General features: G+C 45.3%; 3 protein-coding genes across 4 annotated transcripts in view; 1 reads left to right on the top strand and 2 right to left on the bottom strand.

The window, feature by feature from the left end:
- The window catches only part of LOC137491180 (NACHT, LRR and PYD domains-containing protein 12-like), an 83,869-nt gene extending 58,732 nt beyond the window's left edge, over positions 1–25,137 (top strand). For both annotated transcript variants that reach the window (XM_087248487.2, XM_088650014.1), the window contains 3 exons: positions 20,893–21,066; positions 21,807–21,853; positions 22,176–25,137. In XM_087248487.2, the coding sequence (XP_087104613.2) occupies positions 20,893–21,066; positions 21,807–21,853; positions 22,176–22,696 (742 nt within the window). In that variant the 3' untranslated portion in view covers positions 22,697–25,137. The remainder of the gene's footprint in view (positions 1–20,892; positions 21,067–21,806; positions 21,854–22,175) is intronic.
- Positions 1–27,208, bottom strand: part of LOC101886704 (zinc finger protein) — an 846,922-nt gene that overhangs the window by 609,686 nt on the left and 210,028 nt on the right. The window lies entirely within an intron of this gene.
- Positions 3,147–20,827, bottom strand: LOC141381523 (uncharacterized). The gene is made up of 3 exons (XM_087249578.2): positions 20,794–20,827; positions 4,012–5,013; positions 3,147–3,397 (listed from the first exon to the last, which is right to left on the bottom strand). Exons 1-3 carry the CDS (start codon positions 20,825–20,827, stop codon positions 3,156–3,158), a joined length of 1,278 nt encoding a protein of 425 aa, XP_087105704.2. The 3' UTR covers positions 3,147–3,155.

Below are 27,208 nucleotides of genomic sequence, written 5' to 3'. Positions count from 1 at the left end.
CCCCGGAGGAGGCAGACCCAGCCCTTTCTTTACTTGTCCAGTTTGCGCCCTGCGCGTTTATGTGGACCGTACTCAGTACTTTAGATCTTCTGAGCAGCTCTTTGTCTTTGTCCCCGCCGGTGATCCCCATATGCTTTTTCCGCCACGGTTAAGTTCCCCCCCTGGGTGGACCCGTGCCTTCCCTATCCGCTAACCACCTTCTTATGCGCACTCCCTCTTCTTAGGGTTAGTCCATATGTATTCCATTTGTCTCCCTATTGGGTGTGGATGGTCTCCGCAGCGTCCTCCCTACTGGGATGGCACGCTTCCCAACGTACTGTCGTATATTCCTAGAATTATCTAGACGCTAGCGACTCCCAAAAAAATATATATACCTAAGCTTCTTTTGAAGTGGGGATAAGTTAGGGCCAAGGGCATGTTGGAGGATCACGCCTCCCATGATTTGGGTGCGTCACGCTTCCCTGACTGCCCTCTCATCGGAGGTGTTGGTAAGGTGCAGTCATTATGGCGCTTTCAATGGGCTCCCATACGTGGATTTAGACAATCAAATCCACTTATAGTGCTGAAGTTCCCCCCGAAGGGGAACGTTCGAGGTTACTAAAGTAACCCTTCATTCCCAGAGGAGGGGAACGGAAGCACTATACTCCGTTGCCATAATGACTGTCCCTTAGCTGTTGAAAAGTCTCTTCAGCTTAAAAAGGATAGCATTTTCTGGCGCCAGGTGTGCTTATATGCTCAGTTAATTGGCGATGCAGCACACCTGCGCAAGCTTACGCTGCCAATTCATTGCTTCATTGGCCCGTTTAATACTCTTTCAGACAAGCGTCTTCTGAACCGAATCCTCCCATACGTGGATTTAGAACATCAAATCCACTTATAGTGCTTCCGTTCCCCTCCTCTGGGAACGAAAGGTTACTTTAGTAACCTCGAATGTTTCTTATAGTACAACTGGATACATACTCCAAACCAGCATTAGGAAAAAAGAAATAATCGATTCTTGAATATGACTTATGAGAAGGGGAGTAAAATGTAAATTCAGTTCAGTACTGAAATTCAGTTCAGTAACCTAATTCTTTAAATAAGGAAGATAAATTTTTAGATTGCTTAGAGGGAAGGTAAGTCTTAGGGGGCAGTCTGTCCAGTAAAGGGTTCAGCACACATTTAAGATCGCCTCCTATAATCACTTTACCTGAAGCAATATCTAACAAGTCTGAAAAAGCCTTTGTGAGAAGCTCAGGGGTAAAGTTTGGTGAGGAATATATGTTTTAAATGTTATCACTTCTCCGAACAACAATCCAACAATTATTGACAATTATATAACAACCTTTCTTATCTTTAACAGTATTTAAAATCTTAAAATGTACATTTCTGTTCACAAGTATACCTACCCCCCTACTATTCGTTGTAAATGAAGAAAAATAAATATGACCTATCCACTTGAGTCTAAGACTGGAGTGTTCCTTGTCATTTAAATGAGACTCTTGCAACAGGGCCAAATCAACATTCTTATTACTCAAATTACCTTTCGGATTTTCAGTTTTCCATGCAAACCCCTTACATTCCATGTAGAAACTCTTAACTTGTTAGTAACCATTTATCCACTTTTTAAAATGTAATAGGTAAAATGAGAATAGATGTAACCTAAAGCTTTTCATCTGTATAATCCGCTGCAATGAAGTTTTACACACAATAAAGCTAAAGAAACCAAAAAAAACATGTAGACCTTAAAAAACGAAGCATTTCTGGGCAATAGAACATACATTCAAATTCAAAAACCAAACATAACAAGATCAGAAAATAACTATGACAAATATAACCTATATAAAAAAAACTCCAAAAACAAAAGGAGGCATTTTCCTTTCTCCATAAAGTTAACCTCCACTCCACAGCTGCCCTGTCCTGACCTATTCATGCATCTCTAAGGACCGAGCTGTCCCGGGAGAAGCTTGCTAATATACAGAATTGGACTCAAGGCCTTCTGGGCGTTCAAAGCATTTGCAGACCTGGACAGATTTGTCCAGCCCATCACCTCCTTGTGCTGCAAAAGGGATTCATTCTCCCTATGAGCTATCAACCAAGGCTGAACCTGGACGGGGGCGTCCCGCGAGTCACTTTTAACACACAAGGCAGGGATAGTTTGTCCCAATTGGAACGTAGCCAAGGCAGAACCTGGACGAGGGCATCCCACGTGACACTTTTAACACACAAGTTAGGGCTAATCTGTCCCAATCGGAACGTAGCCAAGGCAGAACCTAGACGCAGCAGGCATACAGCGTTGAACTAAGAAGACAGGGCTCATTTTTGTCCCCACTGAATCTACTTTTACCACACAGATAATAAATAAAAGGAATAATGAAGACACTGAACACCATTTGACCGTTAAGTTGTACAATATTTATTCAGGACGATTCAGAGTCTTCTGTTTGTTCGAGCGGGCGAGCGCCCTGGCTTTTCCCCCTGGCAGGGCGCCATGGCAGCGTCCTCCTGCTGGTTCCCTCCTGGAAAAGAGACACATAAAGGGCAGTTAGCCAATGCCACACGTTCTGCTGTCCACGCCAAAGAGAATCTGATTTTTACCAGGGGAGTAACGGAAGTCTCTGTCCTCTTGCGCCCTTTCCGCGAAGGGCTTTCAGTACCCGCTGCCTCCCCATCCTCCTCCTCCTCCTCCACCAGGGCCCTTTCAAAGAGTCTGCGGCCCTCGCGTGCTTGGAGAGGTCCGAGGTGAAGTGCGTAGAACTTATCTGAGGTTGAAGTGTCATGGCACATGAATTGCGCCACCTTGCGGCGATCCTCTGAAGAGTGTGCATTCTTTGCCTGCGTCGAAGAGAGACATAAGCTTGATTAGGATCGAAGCCGCCGCTGGTAGTTACAGGGGCGTCACAATGCCTACTCACATGGGTCGCGATCGCAGACCGTACGTCAGTAAAGGTGGGTTTGCCTGGAAGGCCCATACTGAGCCAAGCAGACTGAAAGTACTTGTTCAGGGTCCGACAAGGACTGGCTCTGGAAGTGAAAAAGAAATAGGTAGCCTGGCTCCCTCCGGGGAGACCAGCCCGCAGCGCCAAAAACCTGCGGAACCAGCTGTATTCCTCCCTGTTTAGGGACAGCTGAGCCGCCCCAAAGGCTCTGTTTGTTTTGGGAGTGGTAATCTGCCATCAGAGAACAAGCAGTGAGTGAGTGAGAGAGCATGCTACTGGTGACCCCCACCTTACTTGCGCCATACTCACGTTAATGACATAAGCAGACTCGTCGGGGCTTCTGGAGGCCTCTTCAACCTCCTGGATTGTGAGATTCTGGAAGACTCCACAGCGGTGCCCAGAGATGGAGGTTAGGTAGCCAGTCAGAAAGCCATAGAAGCGCCACTGTTGCCTAGTGCTTGGGTTGGATTCGAGGCTATCTGGTGAAGGACATTAGACAGATTAGACCACCGACGGTTCTATTTCCTCTCTGGGTGACCTGTTCTCCGGGGCACCAGCAGCTCAACCAAGAGCTGCTGGTGGCCCGGCAAGGAAATGTTTGTTTCTTCAGGGGCACCAGCAGTTCTTGTTTCACCCAGCCACGTCTGTCTGCCCCCCTTCCCCCCGAATGAGTCCCATTCGCGGGGGAGAGGGGCAGACAGATGTGGCTGGATGAACCAAGAACTGCTGGTGACCCTGAAGAAGAAACAAACATTTCCTTGCCGGGCCACCAGCAGCTCTTGGTTCATCCAGCCACGTCTGTCTGCCCCCCTTCCCCCCGAATGAGTCCCATTCGCGGGGGAGAGGGGCAGACAGACGTGGCTGGATGAACCAAGAACTGCTGGTGACCCTGAAGAAGAAACAAACATTTCCTTTCCTTGCCACCAGCAGCCCTTGGTTCATCCAGCCACGTCTGTCTGCCCCCCTTCCCCCCGCATGAGTCCCATTCGCGGGGGAGTGGGGCAGACAGACGTGGCTGGATGAACCAAGGGCTGTTGGTGCCCCGGAAGAACGAACAGGGGGAATCGCTGGAACGGCGGAAGGGCTTGCTTACCTAGCAGGGCGGGAATTTTCCTCCCAGCGGTCCGGTGACAGCGCACCAGGCTGGCCTTGGGGATCAGTCGGCTTTCCTTCGCCTGCTTGGTCCTTACCTCGTGTACGACGACACGCCGGCGTATGCCGCGAATGAGGGCTCTGACCTCCCTTCGAATCAGAACCAGAGCCGTGCTGGAGAGCTGACAGGCGGCCGGCGGCGTCTCCGAGAGGTAGTCCAGGAACTGAGCCACGTTCTTCAGATAGTGCTGCCTGGTGGGCTCGGCCATCCGCGTCTGACCTAGCAGGGCGGCCCACGCTCGGATTCGGGCTGGTTGGTTGAGGAAAAGGAAGTTCCCTGGCTCCGCGGTGCCCCTGGCCATGTAACCAAGGAAGGCTTTGATTCTCCCCAGCTTCGAAGTGACGTTGTTCCGCAGGCGCGCGGTGGGCTCGCTGCCCAGTTGGTACCCTTCGAACTCCCCCAAGAGAAGGTCTGTGGAACGAGCACAACCAAGAGTCAACTTCCCCGAAGGCACACACCCAGCAGAGCGACAGTGACGTGCCTGAAATATACTCAACTCAGCGCAGGGACGTGGTCCGGGAACGAGTAGGCAGTGGGTTTCAAAGCCTCCGGAGGCTCGGGGGGCGTCGGACCTCCGGCCGCCCCTCGCCCGGGAGCCGGTGGTGCAGGAGGCGACCTGGTTCTCCTCGCCCTCTTCCTCCTCCTTCTCCCCCCTTCTCCCTTCCTCAGCTCCCTGTAGAGGCGTGTGATCTGGAGCAGGGTGGACCGCATCTTGGTAACCTGTTTCCCCAGGTCCGTGAGCTGAGCCTGTATGCGCTCGGTGGCGCGTCTGCTGCCGCGGTCGGAGCCAGCTGTAGACGTTGAAGCATAGGATACATTCAGCCCTGACCGTGCTGGAGCCAATGCAGAGGGGGAAAGGGGCCCACACGCCACATGCGGCGGTTGATAAGCGGGCGGAGGCGGCGTCCACTTCTGCGTCATGACGTTGGTGGACCCGTGTTTCTTAAAGGGGAAGGACATCCCCCCGCACCAGGGGGTGTAAGCCGATGCCCTACGGGGATCCTACGGTTCAAGCCTATTTTTGTTTCGACTCTCAAGTAGGGGGGAGAGGGGTGTCCACCTCACTCCCTTCCCCCCTTTTCAAAGGAACCAGAGGGGGGGTGTCCCGTTAAACAATGCACCCCACCGCCCCTTCATCGTTGCCCCGGTCAGCAGTTCAACATCTCTCTCTCTTGTTACGACTCGAGTTGGGGAAGGGGTGTCCCACCTCACTCCCTATCCCCCCTTCATTTTGCTGTTCTGGCCAGCGGGAGCTTTTCCACAGCCTTTCTCATTCACTTTTTCCACCCCAAAATGGGGATTGTTTGAGCCCCATCGAACATGCGCCGTTTTTTTGGGGGGGACAGCTCCACACGCGCCAGCCGCGGGAGCTTTTGTGACCTGCTACAACCAACATGGGATACGCACCAACCATCGAAAGGGGGGTCCAGACAGCCCGTAACCCCGGCACCACTGACCCTGGCACGTTTCACCTCGCCGGAGTCCACTAGCTTCCCCTCCCAACCAACCACCCTCACTCCCCCCGGGAGCAGGGTAGGCGGGGTGGGGGTCAGCCGGGAGCCAGCAAGGATAAACCCAGGGGGTGGGCGGCGTTGCGGGCGGACGGACGGGATGCAGACGCACACACTCGGGCGGGGGTAGAATCGAAGCCTACACCAGCTCGTTCCCTACGCTGCCCCTGGAGCCTCGATTCACCACGCCGGGTGACTCGACCGAACCCACCAAACATCCCCAAGCCCTCGCAGGGCGTGGGGCGGGGGCACGGGCCGAGTATTGGCACGGAGTCCAGGGCGGGCTGAGCAGCAGACAAGCTCTGGGTCATTTAGCCAGACGGGCCATCTAGGTCCTTTACCCACAGATCGGGGCGGGAAGGGGGGGCACTGTGTACGGAGGGACACCCCCACGCCTCCCTGATAGAGCGCCCAGGACGGGGAGGATCTGCCACACCCATAGAGGCCGACCCCATTGGTGCTTTGGGGGGCCTGGGTGGGGGCCTAGCCCCTGGGGTGCCACACTAGCTCCTATCGATCAGTCACCGTGGGGTCTGGCGACTGGACTGTCAGAGACTAAGTCCATCAATCTTCGCCTTCCCCGAAACCCTGATGGCAGGTCAGAGATTGTGGGTGTCGGGCAAAAACCTCCAGGCGCGGGACGTCCCGACAAGTAGGCCGGGAAGGGTGGTCTCCCGTCGGGCATGGCTTGGTGGGCTCGGGCCTGGGTCTAACCAACGCCCCGGTGAGCGCCAGGCATAACGTTTTCCTGTTGGACCTTGGGCGCTAGATGTGTAAAGATGTGCCGCTGGTGAACCATTGATGGAGCCGCTGGTGAACCATTGATGGGGCCTCTGGCATCCAGCGGTGGGGGCCCCCGTGCCCGGCGCGCAATGCCCGAGGTACACACACCCTTTCGGGGATGGCACTCCCAGCCCAGCTCCCCCCCCTGGCCCGGAGACTCTGGCATCCAGCGGTGGGGGCCCCCATGCCCGGCGCGCAATGCCCGAGGTACACACACCCTTTCGGGGATGGCACTCCCAGCCCAGCTCCCTCCCCCCTGGCCCGGAGACTCTGGCATCCAGCGGTGGGGGCCCCCCGTGCCCGGCGCGCAATGCCCGAGGTACACACACTCTCTGGGGGCAAGCGCTGGTTCCAAAAGACCCTCCAGATTTGCACCTAATCACCAGCAGTGCCCGGGCACCCCACTATTAAGCCCGGGAACACTAACTCCACCAAACCGCATGGAGAAAGACAGACGTACTGCTGGTGACCCAACTGGCCAAGACGTACCGCTGGTGGCCCAATCGGTCTTTGGATTTGTGAATGGGGCACCACCGGCCTTGGGCTCGTGTATGGGGCACCAGCCGCACGTCGTTCTAGCCTCCGTAACCGATGGAATCTCATGTTTGCTGCGGGGGTACGAGCGCTGGGAGGCGGGTTGACAGCTCAGCCATGAACCCCTTGCTCCCCGGGGCGCGCTCGCGCTGGCCTGCGGGGGTATGAGCGCTGGGAGGCGGGTTGGCAGCTCAGCCATGGACCCCTGACTCCCATGGTGTTCAGCCCACTGGCCTTGCCCGGGTTCGATCGCTTGTTTTGGGGCAACGGGCCCCTTCTTTAGACCCCCCCTGGTTCGTTCAACCGCTAAATCAGAAATTGCACTAAGTCCTCTTTTTCTGTCTGTTGTCGTAAACCCGACGGCAGGTCAGCGAATATCAGGGTGGCGCTACCACCTCCAGGCGCGGGTCATGCCGGGGAGAGTGGTCTCTATCCGGGCATGGCTTGGTGGGCTCTCCCCTGGTCTAACCAACGCCCCCGGTGAGCGCATCCATAGCGTTTTCCAGCGGTCGTTCCAAAGACCACCCCTGCTAGAGACCCACCATCCCCCAATTGAGTGTTTGCGTTTCCCAGCGGTCATTCCAAAGACCCCCCCCCCCCCCCCCCCCCCGCTAGAGTGCCACCATCCCCCAAATGAGTGTTAGTTGTTTCAAACAGCAAAAAAATTAAATGAATTTTTTTTTTACTTTCTCAGGGAAGGAATTCCAGTCCAAACAAACCATCCGTTGCGTTCAGAAAAGGAAAAAAAAGTCCAAAAAACTGTCCAAAACTTACGAACACAACTCACCCAAGAAGCAAACTACTTATCCACATTGTCCACACCGTTCAGCACGAAGTATGAAAAATAAGTAATAAATAAGTCAACAAGGCAAAGTTAAATAGCACCGCTATTCATGATTCCGGGACGTTGCCAGTTGCAGCCGGTTTTACTCGCTGATCATTTTCGGACATAAATTCTGAAACAGCAGCCGGTGTACTGAAAACCTTGGTGGTATTCCCGATAGTTACTCGCAACATAGCTGGATATAACATTGCATAGCGGGCTCCGATTTCTTGCAAGCGATGTTTAACCGAATCAAATTCTCTGCGCTTACGAAGCACCGCGGCAAAGAAATCTTCATAAAAGGATACCTTGCTGTTGTCGAACACCAGGTTTCCATCCATGGACAACTTTCTGCTTGCGTCAAGAATCCTCTGTTTATCTCCGAAGTTATGCATGCGCACCACCATCGGCCTGGGTCTCTCTTTGGCACCTGGTCTCGGTGCTAAAGTACGGTGAGCCCTTTCAATCTTAACATGTCCTGCTTTAGTCTGCAAATGAAGAAACTCCTGGATCCATTTTTTTAAGAAATAACACCGCGTTAGACCCCTCTGCCACTTCAGGTAAGCCGAGAATGCGAATGCTTTTGCGCCTAAGTCATCTATGTGGTCAGTAAGTGACGCGACTTGACTTTCCAGCGTGAGTACACGGGCCTGCATGCCTTCTGTAAACTTCGCCGCAGCAATTCTTCGTTCGGCCTCATCCAGTCGAGTCTTGCAATTCTCCAATTGTCGAGAATGAATTTGTACGAGCTCAGCTAGAGGATCAAGTTTTGCGTCTATCGTTTTTGAAATCGATTCCATCATTTGTTGAAACGCCTTTGGCATGGAAGGGCTTAACTCAAACTAACCGCTAGTTTCGGCCTCACAGGGTACTGGTGACGAGGTCGGGGAAGAGTCTTTCTTCTTGGGTTTCTTTGCAGTGCGGGGCATTTTCAAAAAAGATTGTGGCCAAAAAGATTCCAGAGAGATAATACTATAATCAAACGTCAAAAACCATAAGGTTGCGTCAGATTACAATTAGTAATACGCTGATTGGTGCAGGAGCACGTGAAAAACGCAGTTACACTCTATCCGCCATCTTGCCCTCCCAAAAACAGTATTTGTCTAATGCAGGGCTTGAAATGTACTTTTTTACTTGGTAGCACCGTAAATGTAGGAGCACCAGAATAAATGCAGGTGCGCCAGAATAAATGTAGGAGCGCCAGAATAAATGCAGGAGCGCCAGAATAAATGCAGGAGTGGCAGAATAAATGTAGGAGATCCAGATTAAATGCAGGAGCGCCAGAATAAATGCAGGAGCGCCAGAATAAATGCAGGAGCGCCAGAATAAATGCAGGAGCTCCAGAATAAATGCAGGAGTGCCAGAATAAATGCAGGAGCTCCAGAATAAATGCAGGAGTGCCAGAATAAATGTAGGAGCTCCAGAATAAATGTAGGAGCGGCAGAAAAAATGTAGGAGCGGCAGAATAAATGTAGGAACAGCCGAATAAATGTAGGAACACTAGAATAAATGTAGGAGCGCCAGAATAAATGTAGGAACAGCCGAATAAATGTAGGAACACTAGAATAAATGTAGGAGCGCCAGAATAAATGTAGGAGTGGCAGAATAAATGCAGGAGCACCAGAATAAATGCAGGAGCGCCAGAATAAATGTAGGAACAGCCGAATAAATGTAGGAACACTAGAATAAATGTAGGAGCGGCAGAATAAATGTAGGAACAGCAGAATAAATGTAGGAACACCAGAATAAATGCAGGAGCGCCAGAATAAATGTAGGAGCTCCAGAATAAATGCAGGAGCTGCAGAATAAATGTAGGAGCAGCAGAATAAATGTAGGAGCTCCAGAATAAATGCAGAAGCACCAGAATAAATGCAGGAGCTCCAAAATAAATGCAGGAGCGGCAGAATAAATGCAGAAGCACCAGAATAAATGCAGGAGCGCCAGAATAAATGCAGGAGCGGCAGAATAAATGTAGGAGCGGCAGAATAAATGTAGGAGCTCCAGAATAAATGTAGCAGCTCCAGAATAAATACAGGAGCGCCAAAATAAATGTAGGAGAACCAGAATAAATGCAGGAGCACCAGAATAAATGCAGGAGCGCCAGAATAAATGCAGGAGCGCCAGAATAAATGCAGGAGCACCAGAATAAATGTAGGGGAACCAGAATAAATGTAGGAGCGCCAGAATAAATGCAGGAGCGCCAGAATAAATGTAGGAGCGCCAGAATAAATGTAGGAGCTCCAGAATAAATGTAGGAGCTCCAGAATAAATGTAGGAGAACCAGAATAAATGTAGGAGAACCAGAATTAATGCAGGAGCACCAGAATAAATGTAGGAGAACCAGAATAAATGAAGGAGCACCATAATAAATGCAGGAGCACCAGAATAAATGCAGGAGCGCCAGAATAAATGTAGAAGCGCCAGAATAAATGCAGGAGCGCCAGAATAAATGCAGGAGAACCAGAATAAATGCAGGAGCGGCAGAATAAATGTAGGAGCTCCAGAATAAATGTAGGAGAACCAGAATTAATGCAGGAGCACCAGAATAAATGTAGGAGAACCAGAATAAATGTAGGAGCACCATAATAAATGCAGGAGCACCAGAATAAATGCAGGAGCGCCAGAATAAATGTAGAAGCGCCAGAATAAATGCAGGAGCGCCAGAATAAATGCAGGAGAACCAGAATAAATGCAGGAGCGGCAGAATAAATGTAGGAGCTCCAGAATAATTGTAGGAGCGCCAGAATAAATGCAGGAGCGGCAGAATAAATGTAGGAGCTCCAGAATAATTGTAGGAGCGCCAGAATAAATGCAGGAGCGGCAGAATAAATGTAGGAGAACCAGAATAAATGTAGGAGCTCCAGAATAAATGTAGGAGCTCCAGAATAAATGCAGGAGCGCCAGAATAAATGCAAGAGAACCAGAATAAATGCTGGAGCACCAGAATAAATGTAGGAGAACCAGAATAAATGCAGGAGCGCCAGAATAAATGCAGGAGCGCCAGAATAAATGCAGGAGCGCCAGAATAAATGTAGGAGCGGCAGAATAAATGCAGGAGCGCCAGAATAAATGTAGGAGCGGCAGAATAAATGCAGGAGCACCAGAATAAATGCAGGAGCGCCAGAATAAATGCAGAAGCACCAGAATAAATGCAGGAGCGCCAGAATAAATGTAGGAGCTCCAGAATAAATGTAGGAGCTCCAGAATAAATGTAGGAGAACCAGAATAAATGCAGGAGCGTCAGAATAAATGTAGGAGAACCAGAATAAATGTAGGAGAACCAGAATAAATGCAGGAGCGTCAGAATAAATGTAGGAGAACCAGAATAAATGCAGGAGCGCCAGAATAAATGTAGGAGCGCCAGAATAAATGCAGGAGAACCAGAATAAATGCAGGAGCTCCAGAATAAATGCAGGAGCGTCAGAATAAATGTAGGAGAACCAGAATAAATGCAGGAGTGCCAGAATAAATGTAGGAGCTCCAGAATAAATGCAGGAGCGGCAGAATAAATGTAGGAGCTCCAGAATAAATGTAGGAGCTCCAGAATAAATGCAGGAGCGGCAGAATAAATGTAGGAGCTCCAGAATAAATGTAGGAGCTCCAGAATAAATGCAGGAGCGGCAGAATAAATGTAGGAGCTCCAGAATAAATGTAGGAGCGGCAGAATAAATGTAGGAGAACCAGAATAAATGTAGGAGCTCCAGAATAAATGCAGGAGCGGCAGAATAAATGCAGAAGCGCCAGAATAAATGCAGGAGAACCAGAATAAATGCAGGAGAGCCAGAATAAATGTAGGAGCTCCAGAATAAATGCAGGAGAACCAGAATAAATGTAGGAGCGCCAGAATAAATGCAGGAGCGCCAGAATAAATGTAGGAGCTCCAGAATAAATGCAGGAGCACCAGAATAAATGCAGGAGCGGCAGAATAAATGCAGGAGAACCAGAATTAATGCAGGAGCTCCAGAATAAATGTAGGAACAGCCGAATAAATGTAGGAACACTAGAATAAATGTAGGAGCGCCAGAATAAATGTAGGAGCGGCAGAATAAATGTAGGAACAGCAGAATAAATGTAGGAACACCAGAATAAATGCAGGAGCGCCAGAATAAATGTAGGAGCTCCAGAATAAATGCAGGAGCTGCAGAATAAATGTAGGAGCAGCAGAATAAATGTAGGAGCTCCAGAATAAATGCAGGAGCACCAGAATAAATGCAGGAGCTCCAAAATAAATGCAGGAGCGGCAGAATAAATGCAGAAGCACCAGAATAAATGCAGGAGCGCCAGAATAAATGCAGGAGCGGCAGAATAAATGCAGGAGCGGCAGAATAAATGTAGGAGCTCCAGAATAATTGTAGGAGCGCCAGAATAAATGCAGGAGCGGCAGAATAAATGTAGGAGCTCCAGAATAATTGTAGGAGCGCCAGAATAAATGCAGGAGCGGCAGAATAAATGTAGGAGAACCAGAATAAATGTAGGAGCTCCAGAATAAATGTAGGAGCTCCAGAATAAATGCAGGAGCGCCAAAATAAATAAAGGAGCGCCAGAATAAATGCAGGAGCGCCAGAATAAATGCAAGAGAACCAGAATAAATGCAGGAGCACCAGAATAAATGTAGAACCAGAATAAATGCAGGAGCGCCAGAATAAATGCAGGAGCGCCAGAATAAATGCAGGAGCGCCAGAATAAATGCAGGAGCGCCAGAATAAATGTAGGAGCGGCAGAATAAATGCAGGAGCGCCAGAATAAATGCAGGAGCGCCAGAATAAATGCAGGAGCACCAGAATAAATGCAGGAGCGCCAGAATAAATGTAGGAGCTCCAGAATAAATGTAGGAGCTCCAGAATAAATGTAGGAGCGCCAGAATAAATGTAGAAGCTCCAGAATAAATGTAGGAGCGCCAGAATAAATGCAGGAGCGCCAGAATAAATGCAGGAGCACCAGAATAAATGCAGGAGCGCCAGAATAAATGTAGGAGCTCCAGAATAAATGTAGGAGCTCCAGAATAAATGTAGGAGCTCCAGAATAAATGCAGGAGCGCCAAAATAAATGTAGGAGAACCAGAATAAATGCAGGAGCGTCAGAATAAATGTAGGAGAACCAGAATAAATGTAGGAGCTCCAGAATAAATGCAGGAGCGTCAGAATAAATGTAGGAGAACCAGAATAAATGCAGGAGCGCCAGAATAAATGTAGGAGCGCCAGAATAAATGCAGGAGAACCAGAATAAATGCAGGAGCTCCAGAATAAATGCAGGAGCGTCAGAATAAATGTAGGAGAACCAGAATAAATGCAGGAGCGCCAGAATAAATGTAGGAGCTCCAGAATAAATGCAGGAGCGCCAGAATAAATGTAGGAGCTCCAGAATAAATGTAGGAGCGGCAGAATAAATGTAGGAGCTCCAGAATAAATGTAGGAGCTCCAGAATAAATGCAGGAGCGCCAGAATAAATGCAGAAGCGCCAGAATAAATGCAGGAGAACCAGAATAAATGCAGGAGCACCAGAATAAATGTAGGAGAACCAGAATAAATGTAGGAGCGCCAGAATAAATGCAGGAGAGCCAGAATAAATGTAGGAGCTCCAGAATAAATGCAGGAGAACCAGAATAAATGCAGGAGCGGCAGAATAAATGTAGGAGCGGCAGAATAAATGCAGGAGCACCAGAATAAATGCAGGAGCACCAGAATAAATGCAGAAGCGCCAGAATAACTGTAGGAGCTCCAGAATAAATGTAGGAGAACCAGAATTAATGTAGGAGCACCAGAATAAATGCAGAAGCGCCAGAATAAATGTAGGAGCTCCAGAATAAATGTAGGAGAACCAGAATTAATGTAGGAGAACCAGAATTAATGTAGGAGCGCCAGAATAAATGCAGGAGCGCCAGAATAAATGCAGGAGCGCCAGAATAAATGCAAGAGAACCAGAATAAATGCAGGAGCACCAGAATAAATGTAGGGGAACCAGAATAAATGTAGGAGCGCCAGAATAAATGCAGGAGCGCCAGAATAAATGCAGAAGCGCCAGAATAAATGTAGGAGCTCCAGAATAAATGTAGGAGCTCCAGAATAAATGTAGGAGAACCAGAATAAATGTAGGAGAACCAGAATTATTGCAGGAGCTCCAGAATAAATGTAGGAGAACCAGAATAAATGTAGGAGAACCAGAATTAATGCAGGAGCACCAGAATAAATGTAGGAGAACCAGAATAAATGTAGGAGCACCATAATAAATGCAGGAGCACCAGAATAAATGCAGGAGCGCCAGAATAAATGTAGAAGCGCCAGAATAAATGCAGGAGCGCCAGAATAAATGTAGAAGCGCCAGAATAAATGCAGGAGCGCCAGAATAAATGTAGGAGCGCCAGAATAAATGCAGGAGCGGCAGAATAAATGTAGGAGAACCAGAATAAATGTAGGAGCTCCAGAATAAATGTAGGAGCTCCAGAATAAATGCAGGAGCGCCAAAATAAATAAAGGAGCGCCAGAATAAATGCAGGAGCGCCAGAATAAATGCAGGAGCGCCAGAATAAATGCAAGAGAGCCAGAATAAATGCAGGAGCACCAGAATAAATGTAGGAGAACCAGAATAAATGCAGGAGCGCCAGAATAAATGCAGGAGCGCCAGAATAAATGTAGGAGCGGCAGAATAAATGCAGGAGCACCAGAATAAATGCAGGAGCGCCAGAATAAATGCAGGAGCACCAGAATAAATGCAGGAGCACCAGAATAAATGTAGGAGCTCCAGAATAAATGTAGGAGCTCCAGAATAAATGCAGGAGCGCCAAAATAAATGTAGGAGAACCAGAATAAATGCAGGAGCGTCAGAATAAATGTAGGAGAACCAGAATAAATGTAGGAGCTCCAGAATAAATGCAGGAGCGTCAGAATAAATGTAGGAGAACCAGAATAAATGCAGGAGCGCCAGAATAAATGTAGGAGCGCCAGAATAAATGCAGGAGAACCAGAATAAATGCAGGAGCTCCAGAATAAATGCAGGAGCGTCAGAATAAATGTAGGAGAACCAGAATAAATGCAGGAGTGCCAGAATAAATGTAGGAGCTCCAGAATAAATGTAGGAGCGGCAGAATAAATGTAGGAGCTCCAGAATAAATGTAGGAGCGGCAGAATAAATGTAGGAACTCCAGAGTAAATGTAGGAGCACCAGAATAAATGTAGGAGCTCCAGAATAAATGTAGGAGCGGCAGAATAAATGTAGGAGCTCCAGAATAAATGTAGGAGCTCCAGAATAAATGTAGGAGCTCCAGAATAAATGCAGGAGCGGCAGAATAAATGTAGGAGCTCCAGAATAAATGTAGGAGCACCAGAATAAATGTAGGAGCGGCAGAATAAATGTAGGAACACCAGAATAAATGCAGGAGCGCCAGAATAAATGCAGGAGCACCAGAATAAATGCAGGAGCGCCAGAATAAATGTAGGAGAACCAGAATTAATGCAGGAGCACCAGAATAAATGCAGGAGAACCAGAATAAATGTAGGAGCTCCAGAATAAATGCAGGAGCGGCAGAATAAATGTAGGAGCTCCAGAATAAATGTAGGAGCACCAGAATAAATGTAGGAGCGGCAGAATAAATGTAGGAACACCAGAATAAATGCAGGAGCGCCAGAATAAATGCAGGAGCACCAGAATAAATGCAGGAGCGCCAGAATAAATGTAGGAGAACCAGAATTAATGCAGGAGCACCAGAATAAATGTAGGAACACCAGAATAAATGCAGGAGCGCCAGAATAAATGTAGGAGCTCCAGAATAAATGTAGGAGCTCCAGAATAAATGCAGGAGCGGCAGAATAAATGTAGGAGCTCCAGAATAAATGTAGGAGCACCAGAATAAATGTAGGAGCGGCAGAATAAATGTAGGAGCTCCAGAATAAATGTAGGAGCTCCAGAATAAATGCAGGAGCGGCAGAATAAATGTAGGAGCTCCAGAATAAATGTAGGAGCACCAGAATAAATGTAGGAGCGGCAGAATAAATGTAGGAACACCAGAATAAATGCAGGAGCGCCAGAATAAATGCAGGAGCACCAGAATAAATGCAGGAGCGCCAGAATAAATGTAGGAGAACCAGAATTAATGCAGGAGCACCAGAATAAATGCAGGAGAACCAGAATAAATGTAGGAGCTCCAGAATAAATGCAGGAGCGGCAGAATAAATGTAGGAGCTCCAGAATAAATGTAGGAGCACCAGAATAAATGTAGGAGCGGCAGAATAAATGTAGGAACACCAGAATAAATGCAGGAGCGCCAGAATAAATGCAGGAGCACCAGAATAAATGCAGGAGCGCCAGAATAAATGTAGGAGAACCAGAATTAATGCAGGAGCACCAGAATAAATGTAGGAACACCAGAATAAATGCAGGAGCACCAGAATAAATGCAGGAGCGCCAGAATAAATGTAGGAGCTCCAGAATAAATGTAGGAGCTCCAGAATAAATGTAGGAGCTCCAGAATAAATACAGGAGCGCCAAAATAAATGTAGGAGAACCAGAATAAATGCAGGAGCACCAGAATAAATGTAGGAGAACCAGAATAAATGTAGGAGCGCCAGAATAAATGCAGGAGAGCCAGAATAAATGTAGGAGCTCCAGAATAAATGCAGGAGTGGCAGAATAAATGTTGGAGCGGCAGAATAAATGCAGGAGCACCAGAATAAATGCAGGAGAACCAGAATAAATGCAGGAGCGGCAGAATAAATGTAGGAGCGGCAGAATAAATGCAGGAGCGGCAGAATAAATGCAGGAGCGCCAGAATAAATGCAGGAGCACCAGAATAAATGCAGGAGCACCAGAATAAATGCAGGAGCGGCAGAATAAATGCAGGAGCGGCAGAATAAATGTAGGAACACCAGAATAAATGCAGGAGCACCAGAATAAATGCAGGAGCGCCAGAATAAATGTAGGAGCTCCAGAATAAATGCAGGAGCGGCAGAATAAATGCAGGAGCACCAGAATAAATGCAGGAGCGCCAGAATAAATGCAGGAGCGGCAGAATAAATGTAGGAGCTCCAGAATAAATGTAGGAGCTCCAGAATAAATGTAGGAGCGTCAGAATAAATGCAGTAGCGCCAAAATAAATGTAGGAGAACCAAAATAAATGCAGGAGCACCAGAATAAATGCAGGAGCGCCAGAATAAATGCAAGAGAACCAGAATAAATGCAGGAGCACCAGAATAAATGTAAGAAAACCAGAATAAATGTAGGAGCGCCAGAATAAATGCAGGAGCGCCAGAATAAATGCAGGAGCTCCAGAATAAATGTATGAGCTCCAGAATAAATGCAGGAGCGCCAGAATAAATGCAGGAGCGGCAGAATAAATGTAGGAGCGGCAGAATAAATGTAGGAACACCAGAATAAATGCAGGAGCACCAGAATAAATGCAGGAGCGCCAGAATAAATGCAGGAGCGCCAGAATAAATGCAGGAGCTCCAGAATAAATGTAGGAGCTCCAGAATAAATGTAGGAGCTCCAGAATAAATGCAGGAGCGCCAAAATAAATGTAGGAGAACCAGAATAAATGCAGGAGCGTCAGAATAAATGTAGGAGCTCCAGAATAAATGTAGGAGCACCAGAATAAATGTAGGAGCGCCAGAATAAATGCAGGAGCGCCAGAATAAATGTAGGAGCACCAGAATAAATGCAGGAGCGCCAGAATAAATGTAGGAGCTCCAGAATAAATACAGGAGCGCCAAAATAAATGTAGGAGAACCAGAATAAATGTAGGAGCGCCAGAATAAATGCAGGAGCGCCAGAATAAATGTAGGAGCGCCAGAATAAATGCAGGAGAGCCAGAATAAATGTAGGAGCTCCAGAATAAATGCAGGAGCGGCAGAATAAATGTAGGAGAACCAGAATAAATGCAGGAGCGCCAGAATAAATGTAGGAGCTCCAGAATAAATACAGGAGCGCCAAAATAAATGTAGGAGAACCAGAATAAATGCAGGAGCACCAGAATAAATGTAGGAGAACCAGAATAAATGTAGGAGCGCCAGAATAAATGCAGGAGCGCCAGAATAAATGTAGGAGCGCCAGAATAAATGCAGGAGAGCCAGAATAAATGTAGGAGCTCCAGAATAAATGCAGGAGCGGCAGAATAAATGTAGGAGCGGCAGAATAAATGCAGGAGCACCAGAATAAATGCAGGAGAACCAGAATAAATGCAGGAGCGGCAGAATAAATGCAGGAGCACAAGAATAAATGCAGGAGCTCCAGAATAAATGCAGAAGCGCCAGAACAAATGTAGGAGCTCCAGAATAAATGTAGGAGCTCCAGAATAAATGCAGGAGCTCCAGAATAAATGTAGGAGAACCAGAATAAATGTAGGAGAACCAGAATTAATGTAGGAGCTCCAGAATAAATGCAGGAGCGCCAGAATAAATGTAGAAGCGCCAGAATAAATGCAGGAGCGCCAGAATAAATGCAGGAGAACCAGAATAAATGCAGGAGCGGCAGAATAAATGTAGGAGCGGCAGAATAAATGCAGGAGCGGCAGAATAAATGCAGGAGCGGCAGAATAAATGTAGGAACACCAGAATAAATGCAGGAGCACCAGAATAAATGCAGGAGCGCCAGAATAAATGTAGGAGCTCCAGAATAAATGCAGGAGCGGCAGAATAAATGCAGGAGCACCAGAATAAATGCAGGAGCGCCAGAATAAATGCAGGAGCGGCAGAATAAATGTAGGAGCTCCAGAATAAATGTAGGAGCTCCAGAATAAATGTAGGAGCGTCAGAATAAATGCAGTAGCGCCAAAATAAATGTAGGAGAACCAAAATAAATGCAGGAGCACCAGAATAAATGCAGGAGCGCCAGAATAAATGCAAGAGAACCAGAATAAATGCAGGAGCACCAGAATAAATGTAAGAAAACCAGAATAAATGTAGGAGCGCCAGAATAAATGCAGGAGCGCCAGAATAAATGCAGGAGCTCCAGAATAAATGTATGAGCTCCAGAATAAATGTAGGAGCTCCAGAATAAATGTAGGAACTCCAGAATAAATGCAGGAGCGCCATAATAAATGTAGGAGAACCAGAATAAATGCAGGAGCGTCAGAATAAAAGTAGGAGCTCCAGAATAAATGGAGGAGCGTCAGAATAAATGTTGGAGCGCCAGAATAAAAGTAGGAGCTCCAGAATAAATGCAGGAGCGTCAGAATAAATGTAGGAGCGCCAGAATAAAAGTAGGAGCTCCAGAATAAATGCAGGAGCTCCAGAATAAATGCAGGAGCGCCAGAATAAATGTAGGAGCGCCCGAATAAAAGTAGGAGCGCCAGAATAAATACAGGAGCGCCAGAATAAATGTAGGAGCGGCAGAATAAATGTAGGAGCACCAGAATAAATGCAGGAGCGCCAGAATAAATGTAGGACATCATCAATCAGAAATATTTATCTAACTAATTCTGTAATCATAATGACTTTTAATATTTGTGCAGTAAATCCAAATCGAATGTTTAATAATTATAAAACATTAATGTGCTTGAATGTGAGTTATCTGCTATAAAAAGCCTGTTAACTGCAACTGTTACTTTATAAAAAATATGAAGCATTGCAGAAAGAAATATTTATTTTGCACTATTGTTTTTATATGCATGTCAATTTAATAACTAATAATTCAGCTAGAAAACAAACAAAATATTATAATAAATCATTCAGTTCAATGCTGAAAGCTGCACAACAGTCATCAGTAACTTAATAGGAAAATAAAAGAAAGGAAGAAACGTCTCACTTCTGTCACTCTTTAAATGTTTTGTGTCATTGTAAATGCTCAGTCTCGTTATGCGCTGATTTACATTTTCCTGTGTTTGTGGAATAAAGCAGGCGAGTCAGCCGACCCAATATTTGAGCAGGCAGAGCAGGATTCTCACGATGACCACCGGCTCAAAACCGTAGTTTTTCATCATGAGCCGCAGTTTCAGTGTAAACTTAGTAAAGGCGAGCTTCTTTGGCGATGACGTGTCGCGTGTTAGATTTTACATTTAGCAGACATTTGCTCGGAACATCGAAATTCAGGCCATTAATCAGCTGAGACACTCTTGAGTCTTTTAGCACTCTCTCTAAAAACACTCTCTCGGCTGGCGGATCAACATTCACCTCATCATCGCTGTCATCGGCGCCATTGTTTGTAACTGTAGGTGGGTTTGCAAACCTGTGGACTTTTCATTGCGTCTTCCTCAAACTTTTGCATTTTCTGCAGTCACAAAAGCTCTCTCCATTGGAAATAACGAACTTGCCTGAACTTGCCTTATATACCCACAGTCATAGTTAATCCAGTATGTGTGGTTATAAGTGTAAAGCGCGGCACAGTGGGCATAACTTTGTTTGATCCGTGCAGAAAAACGATGTTGAGATGTTTTTACGATTAATAAACCGTGATGAATTAAAGCATGTTTAATAGTGAAACCGGTTAATCATTGCAATGATTAACGATGCTAACACCACTCCATAGCAGCGCTTCATAACCCTGGGTAAAGTGCAGTGCTAACACTGCTTTTAGATTACAGGTGTAAACGTGTCTACGTGCTTTAACAGCAGTGTGAACAGGTGTTTTCAGATGTGGAGCCGCTTTAGTGGATTGGCAGAAGAAGAAACTAAACATCTGCAGGGCTGTGATTTATTCATATCTATACAAATGTGTGTGTATTGAAGCACATTGAAGATCATTCATTCATTTTCCTTCAGCTCAGTCTCTTATTTATCAGGGCTCTTGTCTGACTGACAGGTGAATGTGACTGTGGGTCATGTGATGAACACATTAAGAGAGCGGGTTTGTGTTTGTCTGAGCTCATTTTGTTTTAGTCCACAACAGAATCACAATATAAATGATGAAATCAGCTCATTTCCTGTTGTGTTTTATACATGACTTTAAGATGATCTTCTGAGCTCAAGTGTGTCTTCTTCCTCCTCACAGCAGACTTTACAGCTTGATGTGGTGTATTATGAACAATGTCTTTGCTCTGTACACTTCTACAGATGATGTCGAGTCCTTGTTGAGTGTGTGAGTGTGTTTGCTGATGTGAAGGCTCGATCAGTAAGGAGAGCTAATCAGGATGTGTGTGTTCATCACTGCTGTTGACATGAGCAGAAACAGCAGTCACCATCTTCACAACACAAAGAGATGTGTGATTGCCCAACTGTGTGATTTGGACTATTGCTGTGTTTGTAGAATGTCTGGCTGTATGGTGACAGAGGAAGGCTGTGGTTTTCTGTCTTCAGCTCTGACTTCAAACCCCTCACACCTGAGAGAGCTGGATCTGAGCTACAATTATCCAGGAGATTCAGGAGTCAAGCTGCTCTCTGAACAACTGGAGGATCCAAACTACACACTGGACAAACTCAAGTATGTGGAGCAGCACTGGCCTTTTTTATTGTGAATACAGATACTTTGATACTTCACTGCTCTTCTAGTGTCCAGATATTAATCAAACCTGTTAAATATGTCAGTGCACTGGGGCAGTTCTCACATTAAGCGTGATATTATATCTCATATTAACACTGTACAGTTTCAGCATTTGAGCTGAGCAGAGAAACTTCTTCCTCCATTTCTGCTGAAGAATCCTACAATATCAGGTCAGGAATAGGGTTGGGGATTGAAGATGGATTCAGATTCTGGAATCAGACACTTGGATTAATGTTCAGACTCTTGTTCTAAAATCAACATCTGGATTCCTCTTCTCTGTGCACACATGTGTATTTTTCACTTGCTAATCTGTCAGGAAGTTGGGCGCTGGCGAGCAGCTTTAATAATCTGAACATAGTTTAGAGATGGACTGCAACATGTGCTCAAAGGCTGCATGTGCTGAAGAACGATGGCAAAGCTAAGTGTGATCACTGTAATAAATGAATGTTGCAGCAGGGTGTCTCCATCAACATGAGCAGTATCTGCGCTCGCTTCACCAACAGCAGAGGAAAAGAACGCACTGTGTTACATTCATTGTGCATCCCGGCTCAACCAACAAGTGTTGTGTGTTTTAGCTCAAGAGTTTGGAGCGTGTAGCTGAGCAGCTCAGTGCTAGCTTTAGCTTATTAGCTGAGGGGGAAACTAAACAGCTCATTCTCTCCATCTGTGTGTGTTTACAGTCTGGATCATGGAGGACACACGAGGATTACAGCAGGACCACACAAATGTAGGACTACACACACACACACACATACACACTCACAAACACACACACACGCTCACACACACATACACAAACACACACACCACAGAACACACTCAAACATGCACACACACTCACACTAACACACACACAGTCATGTGTTCACTCAAACACACACACACACACACACAAACTCTCTCACACACGCACACACAAACTCTCTCACACACGGACATATGCACTTGCACACACACAAACTCTCTCTCTCTCTCTCACACACACACACACACACACACACACACACACACACAGCTGTGGTTGTAAATGTGTGTGTTCTTGTGTTCAGATGTCTGTTTCCTCACACTGGATCCAAACACAGCACACACTCAACTCATTCTGTCTGAGGAGAACAGAGAGGTGAAGCGTGTGGATGAGAATCAGCCGTATCCTGATCATCCACACAGATTTGATAGTGTGTACCAGGTGTTGTGCAGAGAGAGTGTGTGTGGACGCTGTTACTGGGAGATTGACTGGAGTGGAGATGATGTGTGGATATCAGTGTCATATAAGAGCATCTGGAGGAAGGGAGGTGTTGAGTGTGTGTTTGGATCTAATGCTCAGTCCTGGAGTTTGCTCTGCTTTTCCTCCAGTTTTTCATTCAGACACAATCACACACGCACTGATCTCCCAGTGAACCCGCTTAGCAGTAGAATAGGAGTGTTTGTGGATCACAGTGCAGGAACTCTGATCTTTTACAACATCTATAGAGACACAATGAGCCTCATCCACTCAGTCCAGACCACATTCACTGAGCCGCTCTGCCCTGGGTTTACTGTTTATTCTGGATCATCAGTGAAACTGTGTTGAAGACTGACAAGAGATTTACCCAGAATCCTCTGCAGGAGCAGTCAGCAGCAGTGTGTGTCTGTTTGTGTTATTGTTTACTGCTGTGTACGTATGTGTGTGTGTCTGTGTGTGTGAATAAGAGTGTGTAGGTGTGTATGAGAAAGTGCGTGTCTGTCTGTGTGACAGAGAGTGTGTGTGTGAGAGACTTTGTGTGTGTGTGCGTGAGACAGTTTTGTGTGTGTGTGTGTGTGAGCGCATGAATTCACTACTGTGTGAGTGTATGTGTGTGTGCAAGCATGAGTTCACTACTGTTTCTGTGTGTGTGTGTGTGTGTGTGAGTACATGTGTTCACTACTACTACTACTGTGTGTGTGTGTGTGTGTGTGTTTGTGTGTGAGAGAACGTGTGTAGGTGTGTGAGAGCGAGAGCATTTGTGTGTGTGTGTGTGTGTGTGTGTGTATGTGTGTGAGAGAGGTTTTAGATTTGACCAAACCCTTTAATTTTAATTATTGAGTGATTGTTCATCTCATTTCCTCATGTATTATTATTGACATCAGTTTATTTATAAAGCAAATCTTCATTGATGACAGACACAGCCCAGCATCACAACACCATTTACACTCAACAACAGTCACTGCATTTGTCAAGTTATAGTCATTAAATCCACAACACTTCTAGATGTACTCCTGTGTTTAATAATAGATGCAGTGTTTTGTCCATTTCTTTGTTGGATTTCATTTCTCCTAGAAACACAGATTGCTCATTTTGCTTGGCCAATAAGAAATGAATTAGTGGACATTTGTATTTCTGCATTTGCATTACTTAAAACCTAAAATAAAAACCTGTTTAGAACAAAAATGAGGCATTGGTGAAAATAAAGCAGTCAGGATATTAAACAGTGGAGAAAGTCTCATACACTCTGTAAAACCATGAACAATAGTTTCTCTCTCTGGACAAAATGGACACGTCTCACTTATATTAATGGTCATTTGTGTTCACAGCTACAGCAGCATGTAATATTCCCCACTGCAAGTGTCCTCCTCTTCTCATCAATGCTGCTTTATAGATCATTCTGCATTCTGCTTTCATGACTTCTTCTACTGCCAGTGTGTTTCTCCATACCGTGTCAGTTCTGTCTTTTAAAATGTGCTTGTTATTTATTTTCACAATATCTCTGTCAAATATTTCACCTTCGGCTGAACTAACATCAGCACTTTCATTAAAACACAGCGATGGACTATTATCCCCAACATGTCCGACAACAGGTTTAATTCTGATATCAGGGAAAAACTCCCAGTTTATCTGAGAGTTTCTGTGCAAACCTTACTGATCGTATTCTCATACATTTAGCAAGATTCTCTCAGTCCAGTGCCTGCTTTGTCAACAATGTCTCAATCGTGGCCTTTTTTGGATACAAATATGTCCATCAATCCTGGAGTGTCATCTCCTGACACATCTAAGCGGCCCCCCAAAACCACCGGCTCTTCAAGACTCTTGGGCCCAAACAATAGTCTCTGGTGAACTGCAGTCTATACGCTGCTCCTCTACTCACAAGATCAACAAAGCCTTGACCTCCTTCATCTCTTGGTAAGAAGAGAACACTTTGAGGGATCCGATGTAGATTGTCCCAGAAAAAATTTACCATCTCTCTTTGGAGTTTCGGTAGTAAACCAATTGGGGGGTCTCCACACGCCAGCGTGTGCCATATAGAGGATCCCACCAAGTTGTTAATATAAGTTTGCAGCCTCTATACAATAACTGGGAAAGTAACCATTTACATTGTTGTAGAAGTCCTTGGATTTTCTCAAGCATACCATTCCAGTTTTTTTTAATCGTGTAGCTGATGCCTTTGACAATATTTTATAATCGGTGCACTAAAGTGATGCTGGTCTCCAATTGCTTCTTCTTTGCTTTTTCTACTTTACGAGTAGTGTAGTTTAGGCGTGTGTGTGTGGTGTTTCTCTCTCTCTTTCTCTCGTTCTCTTTCTCGCTCTAAGTATTCGCAGGTGCAGCGGATTACATTGGAACCGATCATCATTGGCGCTTGGATTGGCGGCGGCTATAATAACCTGCAGAGAACATGGGTTCGATGGCTCCCCACTCTCTCTCGATTCCCCACTTGTATTCAGTGAAGAAAGTGGTCCAATTAGTGTTTGTTTGTATCTCTTTGTGGCTTTGTGAGATGCCGTTGTGATAATTTTTAACCGGCGATTGAAGTCCGGTTTTCTGTCTTCCTATCGGGCTTGGAGCATGCATGGAGGTTTGGTGCCTTATTTGTTATTTTCGTTTTCTCCTGTATTTGTTAGTAGGGAGTTAAGTTTTCTGTATTTTATTTTATTTGTTTTCTAGGGAAGTTTAATCTAATTTAGTTAGCTTGGTTTATTGTCATTTATTTTGGCTGAACCCCTCCTGATGTTATTTTTGCTCCTTATTTCTGTAAATAAATCATATTTTCTTGTTAATTCTCAGTGGTTGTGTTTTTGGTATATATTTTGGGGAGAGAGCACCAGGGATTATATTTTTAATCCCTGCTATTTTGTTACATTTTGGTTAAATCTCTTTTTGATTAAGGATTTTTTTATTTAATTCGTAACACCAGAGATATTTGTAATTAGCACTAAAAAAACTTTTAATGTAAAATATTTGTAATGTGAAGTAATAATCATTTAACCTCTTGCATAATTTCAAAAAAAGAAACAAAATCAACAATAAAATTTTCTGAATATTATTTTCTATGATGCACAAGCTTGGACTTTTACAGTTATGCCTTTGTTGAAAGACTCTGCAACCATCCAAAAGTCCAAAAAATTACTTTGTGTTTAGCTTACCAATTTTCATGCATAAGTTGTTTTTATTTACAGTACATAATTCCTATTTTCAGTATATCAAATACATAGGAAATACTTGCATGAAGCACAGATATAGCTTGGAAAAAAAATTCTTTAATCATCTAAGAAATTTACCAAAGTGTGTGTGTGTGTGTGTGTGTGTGCTTTGTGCTGAGCCAATTACTGATTGGCTGCTTGCATTAAGGATCGGCACATAAAAAGCAAGCACTCCCTTGACTACTGCACTGTTTGGGGTGTCAAGTAAAAACTTTCAAATTGTACAACCATAAGTACATTATTGTATTGCGAGATTACAGGGCTACAGTAATAATATTGTTCCGAACAAGTTGCATAAATATATAACAAATTCACTATCAGACTGTAAGGGCAATAATTGCCAGAAAACAGTACAATACAACTAACTAAATAGATACATAAGTAAGCACAAACACACACACACCTTGGTAAATTGGCGTATAGTAAAACTGTAAGTACAATTTTTAACTAATAAAAAATTCAAAACTAAAGTTAAATTACTGTTTATATAAATAATCACGCATCACTAAAAAAAAAGCCTTGCATTGAGCATTTTAAACGATAGTACCATTAATATTTCAGCTTATTGAATAACTTTTTACAAGCTATATCTGTGCTTCATGCAAGTCTTTACAATGTATTTGATACACTGAAAAATATGAATTCAGTACTTTATATAAAAACAACAAAGGCATTACTGTAAAGAACAAAAAACAAAGCTTGTGCATCAAAGAAAATAATATTTAGAACATTTTTGACTTGCTTTGGTTTCTTTACCTCAAATGATCTTAGGGGTTAAATGATTATTATTTTTTGCATTAAACATTTTTTTCACTATTATAAAATAAATAAATCGCTAATTTTAAAAACAGACTTGTGCAATAACCAGGATGTTTTCTGAACATTTTGAATCTGGTTTTGTTGTATAATTTGATATGGTTTAATTGTTAATTTTTTTAATCGAGAAATTAAGCCTTTTGCAACATAAAGGGCATAAGTGTATATCTATCTGACATAGTTAGGCTCAAACTCTAACAGGAGCGAATAATTTAATTGGTTTGAAACCGAATGTCTAATGAATGTCAAACTACAGTTGCCTCGAACTGGGCCAAAGCACGCTTGTCCCCCCTCCCGTCTCCCCCGACGGCCCACGCTCACACTACAATCGGACCTGGGCACCCTTACATCTTCGATGCTGCTCTATTCAGTTAGCGCCCTCGCTCAGCACAGAGGAGATTTCTCTTGTTATATCATTTCAGTCATTAATATGCAGTGACATGTAGTCAAATATTTCGCCAAACAGTCCTTAGGGATGCGGTGACAAGCAGTCAGATATTTCGCCGAACAGATCCGCAACTTTTGGCGGTCATAAACAATCATAAAGTCCTCGTGCTGCAAGAATGAGGAGGTCTGCTGAAGGTGCGCAGCTGTCGTGCAGTGAGGGGTTTGCGTCTTTAATAAACGACGGCAGTTTGCGTTCACTGAACAGTAAGAATGATTAATAAATACATATGAAACAGTCCCTTAAAATCATGCATCGTTTTCAGTTTCGGGTTTTGGCGCGTTTTGCACTCACACACAAGCGTACCGCGCCAAAGCCCAAGTGTACTGGGGCCAGCCAAGTGAACTGTGCTTGAGCCCGATTCAGCGCACTCACACTTCTCAAACG

Source organism: Danio rerio, chromosome 4 (assembly GCF_052040795.2).
Source record: "Danio rerio strain M-AB ecotype USA chromosome 4, GRCz13ab, whole genome shotgun sequence".
NCBI lineage: Eukaryota > Metazoa > Chordata > Actinopteri > Cypriniformes > Danionidae > Danio > Danio rerio.
Note: the sequence above shows the minus strand (reverse complement) of the source record. Positions and strands in the feature narration are given on the sequence as shown.